This window comes from Mytilus edulis, chromosome 9 (assembly GCF_963676685.1).
Source record: "Mytilus edulis chromosome 9, xbMytEdul2.2, whole genome shotgun sequence".
Lineage (NCBI taxonomy): Eukaryota > Metazoa > Mollusca > Bivalvia > Mytilida > Mytilidae > Mytilus > Mytilus edulis.
Genome location: NC_092352.1, coordinates 43,070,698 through 43,076,876, shown reverse-complemented (window position 1 = coordinate 43,076,876; position 6,179 = coordinate 43,070,698). Strand labels below are relative to the sequence as shown.

Below are 6,179 nucleotides of genomic sequence, written 5' to 3'. Positions count from 1 at the left end.
ACGACAAGATCTACAAAAAAGTCAGCATTGCCGAAATTGTCACTTCACTTCTTATCGGAGATAATGCCCTTGCATGACGATGTTTACAAGTTAATGCATTTTTGGCAAAATCTAATTTACAGGGAGAAACAAATGTGAACTTTAAGCAGAAAAAATTTATCAGCAACACAAGACAAACAAAAAGGAGATTTGAATACTGAATTATATTTTGATTTTGGAAATAAGTCATCATTTTATTAGCTAAGCGACACAGGCTCTGAAGAACCACAGGTCTCTTTTTGGCATTGCTGCTGGATTTTCATCCTTTTAGATTAAAACAATAATAGTTTTACTGCTACTGTATAACTAATAAAAGTTCTCTGGTGTTAGTTTTTGATTGCCTTAATTAGTTTCTTATCCCTTTTATAATTTACAATGACAAAAAAGAAAATACACATACATGTAAATAATATTTTATTATTATTAATACTATCATACAAGGCGATATTATCTGTAGAAAAAAATGTCAATGGAGGTGTTCAAAGTTTAGCAGTTTTCATTGATTTCTAATTTCCGTTGAGCAACTTAAGTCAGTTATCAAAAATCAACTACTAAATCTCATTTGTTTATTTGATATCCGATCATCATCAATCTTTTTAATAATAAAATTTGTCCATCCTTAACTATTTTTTTTTTAGACATTTGTTGGTTGGTTGTCATATTTTGACATATTTATGTTGGTTGGTTGTTGTCTTATTATGTTTTGAGATACTTGTATTGGTTGGTGATGTTTGTCCTAATATTTTGAGATACTTATATTGGTTGGTCATTGTCTTATAATTAGTGTTGCCAACGGTTTAAAACAGACCAGTCTTAAAATGCCAAAGAACAAACTTCAATTCATTGTATTCTAAATATGAACATTTGTAGGGTTCTATAGATAACATAAATTTGAAATATCGGTTAACCGGTTAATCGGTCAAACGATTATCCGAGTAACCGGTTAAGCAAAACTGTACAACTTAACAAACCTTCTTATCATGTTGAGATACTCGTGTTGTGTGGTTGTTGTCTTAATTTATTTTGAGGTACGTGTATTGGTTTGTTGATGTCTAAAAACATTTAGACAGTTGATGTATTGGTTTGTTGATGTTTGTCCTAATATTTTGAGATACTTGCATTGGTTGGTTGCTGTCATATAATTGTGATGTCACATTGAAATCGTTCTTTTGCAATATATATTACAGAAAAAGCATAAAATAGGAATAATCACTATAAATTTTGTCAAAAGACAGCATATTACAAAATATGAATTATGCATATTGCCTTTTGTACAATTCGTAGCGGTTTCTACTCTTACTCAATGTCAGTAACCGTTTATAGTCTATTTCCCTAGAGCTGTAATGGTTTCATGCTGATATAAGTAATGGAACCTCTTGAATAACATTACATTTATAAAATGAAATTGCAAGTATTTTACTCTAAATTCTTACTTCGAATTTAAATGTACTAGTATATATTTGCTCTTGGAATCTTAAATTTGACGTATACTTCGATTCCTTGTGAATTGGCAGACTTTTCGTGACTGTCTTTCGAATATGAAGGTTCTTTGCTTGAATTACGTAGTGTATAGGATCTTTCTATATGAACATTTTGGTATTTCGTTTTATTTTTGTGAAATTTCGTTTCATTAATGTTTTCGAATCTGTAGTCAGTTATCTTTTCTGTCATCCCTAAATGCAAACTAGTTTCTTCAGTATTGTTTTTCATCCTAGACATTCGACAAGATCTGAAATAATCGTTATACACTGTTATGTGAAACAAGTGGAAAATATCAATGAATTTTAAAAATATTATAATAAAACATAACTCTGTGAAAAAATTGTGTATTTACAATGAATGGTTTTTGAGTAATCCAGTTTTCAAGTTTTACGACCAATCAAGAGTGTATTTTTAGCCAAAATTTTGACAAAAATGGGTGAGGGATACAAACAATGATTTTACAAGAATCATGTTCATCCCATATCATTTTGGTCTTTTCAAATTTCTCAGATATGTAATTTTTCAATCATTTATAACAAAAAAGTTGAAATAATATGCATTTTTTTCTTAAAACTGTGAAAAAAATACAAAAATACAAAATTGACAGCATCGTAAATTTTACACAAAAAAAGCGTCAAAATATGATAAAACGTTCTTATATTAACACCTACCTATAGTTTTTTTTAAGTAAATTAATTCAGATTGGTCCACTCCATCTGTATAGAAAGTATGGTGAAAAAAAGTTAAATTGTGGAACTGTGATTTTTTTTCACGATAATAGCCAAAAAATAGGTAAAAATCGATGAAAAATTGGAAATCATCAAAATTGGGCGTTTTCAAAGGGCCGTTGCAAAAAAAGTAGTGCACCCACCATATGATTTTTTCTTCACCAATTATTTTGTTACAGTCTTATAAACCCAAAAATCAGGTTAAGAAAAAAAGTTTAATTCTAGAAATGTTTGGCTCCTCAGAGGTGTACATCCTTAAGTTATCATAATCCCTTACATTGTCATTATAATCATCTTCTCATGCATAGTTTGATATGTTCATTTCTATAATATACAATATTTGCCAAAAAAACAACTTGAGTGGATGCCCATAACACATCTGAGAATATTTCAAGACTGCCAGTCACATGCCTTTTTTGTGCTTCAAATGTAACACTACAATTATATGTGTTTACACTATATTTACCTTTTTATGAAAAACACTATCAAAACAGTGAAAAACAGCAACGCTGCTCCAGAATACGCAACTGAAACCACTTCTGCAAAGAAGAGTTTAGTTTTTAAAGATCAGAGATGTTATTCTAAATTACTAGTAGATTTTATGAATAAGTTCAGATCATTCTTTCTATATTTGGTCCACTGATTACGAAATTTAGAGGGAAAGCACATTTTTATAATTTGATTCTATCAAGTCGTTGTTATCTGATATTGATTTTATCAAGAGCTTTCCTAGGCTCTGGCTTATGTATATAGAGGCAGTTAAACGTTACGATCACTTATAATTACATTTTGTACTCATTATGAATTAATTGAACATTATGTGTGTTTCTAGATGTCGATACTGCATTCAACAGATATCTATTTACCCAAAATGTATTACAGACTGCACAATACCGGTTTTGTAAATCAATGTTTTATCTAATACCATTTATTTCAATTAAGACCATATATAGTCATTATTGGAATATTTAAGTATTCATTGATTGAAGCTTTGATGCCATTCAACTTCGTATTTAAATTGGCCTTCCCAACTGGTGGCATTCAAAATGCTCGTAACGCCTAGCAAATCAAAAGCCTGGTATCTTTAATGAGCTTTGTGATTAATGACTGTTCTTCCAATCAAAATTAAGGTTTTAAAAAGGTGTACTTTTATACATTTTTAAGTCAATCAAGCATGCTAGTGATTTTATAATGTTGATCTTGTATGAAGAATTGACATATTGGTATAAACATAGGATACCGACTTAAAAGTGAACGACACGTGTTTGATAACTTTCTTAAATCAAATACGGTACCCTCGACACTAAAAGCATTAAAATAAGATAATTCACAAAATACATCACATTACACTCAAAATGCAAGGAAACAAACTATATTACACTCTACATCTACGTACGTATTGATAATGAAGTCTTTCCAGCCTCAGCCAAAGTTGCATCAAGTGGTGTTTTTGATGTTGTTTCAACTGCTGTGGTTATAGTTATTCCTAATAAATAAAAGCTAAAACAATCTTTTAGACAGCAAAACTTAAGCTGTTGACGCTGCGTTCTTTAATTTATTCATAACTTCATCTTAAATTCGAAGAAATGAATTTATTGACATTTATTTGCCGTTTCAGATAGTTTATTCACCCCTAGATGTTTTCTGTGATTTTGTATCGTCTAATTGGTTAATATTTGATATCTCCCTTCTTTAATTATTGATATATTGAAATAGAAAACAGTATCTTCTTTTTTTCAACGTCATCTGTAAACATGTTGTTGGCGTAAAACAAGCATTCATCATAACACATACTGTATCTTGACTTAACATCGATGTGCGTTTTTCCAAAAATGCCAAGGTATGTTGAGGTGGGAACAGTTCTGAAAACTCAATTTCTTCCAGTTGTCAAATTTTTTCAGAGGAGTCGTCGAAACATTCAGACCTTACTTGTTATATTATTTCTACTGTAACTTGTAACCATTAAAACATTTTAAAAAAGGAAGAAAAAAAGAACGTTTTCATTTTTATCAAAATAACAAAAAGGAATTATCGTTTGATAATTGTGTATGATAAGGGAGAAAAAGACGACAATAAAAGGTAAAAAAAACCCATAAAAAACAGCACATGTTAAAAAATTTAACTGACTATATCGTGTGAAAAAAAAACCCATTTATGTTAAAAGAGATTTCGTAACACGAACTGCACCTAAAATGAACGAAAACACTAATGTTTTTCGCCCTTTTCTCATGCAAGAACATTTATGATGATAAGTCGCAATCAGTAAAACTACAATCATGCAAATGACGACGTGACTGGTGTTACGTTAAAGAGTACATATATGTGGTTGTATATGACAAAGATATAACAGTCAACCAAATCCTGAGTAAGGCGTCAGTAAAACTTAAAAAGAAACAATTTCAACTGTGCTATCAGGAACCTTTACTACAATGACTTTTTTTGTAAAGGGTAATCCTCCAGGAAATCATAACGGAAAACTTTAATAGGGAATCCTGACAGATAGCTTTGTATTATCACCATTTTGTTATTCGTTCTTTATCTAAAAAATGAAAGTAGTATTGCTGACATACATTTAATTTAATGGTTGTTGAAAATATCAGAAATTTTAAGTTATATCTACATGTATGTATAAAGTTTCAGATAATTTTCATTTCAATATGAAGATCAGACAGTAAAATAATATAACATTAAGTTTTCAAAATACATTAACAAAAGAGAACGTCATATATACATGTTAAATGTATACACATATCCTTTTTACTTTCGTTGTTTTTCCCGTTCAATAATTAATATGGACAACGTAACATTTAAACTGTTCGGGTATACCTTTGTTTTTAGTTCATGTGATTGAAGTTTTTAACATTCGAATATACATCGTTATATACCCAGAATTACACATATTTTCTTTAAATTGGAACACCAGCTGTGTTTATACTCTTTTGTAAGAAAATATTATATAAATCAAATACCTTCTTCAGGAAAAGCTGTAGTTAATTTCGGAAGTGTCACATATTCATGATAATCAGTTGCAGCTGATGTCGACTTGAAACTGCTTCTAATAGGTTTTACAAGATATTCTGTTGAAAGCGTGTCTGTTTCAGTTGAAATTATAACTTGTTTTGTTGAAGGTGTGTCTGTTTCTGTTAAAAGCATCACTTGTTCTGTTGAAGACATGTATGCTTCTGTATTCAGCATTACTTGTTCGGTTGAAGGTATGTCGGATTCTGTTGAAAGCATAACATATTCTATTGAAGACGTTTCTGTTGAAAGAATGTCTGCTCCGGTCGAGGGGATAACTTGTTCGGTTGACGGCATGACTGTTTCCTTTGAAAGCATTACTTTTTCTGATGAAGGCATATCTGTTTCTATAGAAGGCTTAACTTTTTCTGTAGAAGAAATGTCTGTTTCTGTTGAAATCATAACTTGTTCTGTTGAAGAAATAATGTCTGATTCTGTTGAAAACATGTATGTTTCTGTTGAAAGGATAGCACGTTTTTCTTTTGAATTCATGTCTGTCTCTGTTGAAAGCATGTCTGTGTCAGTTGAAATTATAACTTGTGAAGTTTTAGGAATTTCTGTTTTTGTTGAAATTTTAACTAGTTCGGTCGTGGATATGTCTGTTTCTGTGGAACGCATCACTAGGTCTGTTGTAGACATGTCTATCTTTGTTGAAATCATGACTAGTTCTCTTGTATGCATGTTTATTTCTGTTGAAGGCATCTCTCGGTCTGTTGAAGACATGTCTGCTTCTGAAGATAACGTAACTTGTTCGGGTGTAGGTATGTGTGATTCTGTTGAAAGTATAACATATTTGGTAGAATTGATAACTTGTTCAGTTGTATCTTTTGAAAGAGTTACTTGTTCTGTTCTGTCTTTTGACAGAATTACATGTTCTGTTGTAAGCATGTCTGCTTTTGTTGTAGACATAAC

At 30.6% G+C, this 6,179-nt stretch overlaps 1 protein-coding gene across 1 annotated transcript; it reads right to left on the bottom strand.

Moving 5' to 3' along the window:
* Nucleotides 1-502: 502 nt before the first annotated feature.
* On the bottom strand, nucleotides 503-6,166 carry LOC139490328 (uncharacterized). Its single transcript, XM_071277152.1, has 4 exons — nucleotides 5,219-6,166; nucleotides 3,646-3,735; nucleotides 2,716-2,788; nucleotides 503-1,768 (listed from the first exon to the last, which is right to left on the bottom strand). Exons 1-4 carry the CDS (start codon nucleotides 6,153-6,155, stop codon nucleotides 1,489-1,491), a joined length of 1,380 nt encoding a protein of 459 aa, XP_071133253.1. The 5' UTR covers nucleotides 6,156-6,166; the 3' UTR covers nucleotides 503-1,488.
* Nucleotides 6,167-6,179: the final 13 nt, after the last annotated feature.

Excerpts from the sequence above, each read along its gene's own strand:
- LOC139490328 (XM_071277152.1), bottom strand. The coding sequence starts at position 6,155 with ATGCTTACAACAGAACATGTAATTCTGTCAAAAGACAGAACAGAACAA. Across the intron at positions 3,736-5,218 it reads TACAGCTTTTCCTGAAGAAG|GAATAACTATAACCACAGCA; the intron begins GTATTTGATTTA and ends TTTATTTATTAG. Across the intron at positions 1,769-2,715 it reads ATAGTGTTTTTCATAAAAAG|ATCTTGTCGAATGTCTAGGA; the intron begins GTAAATATAGTG and ends CGATTATTTCAG.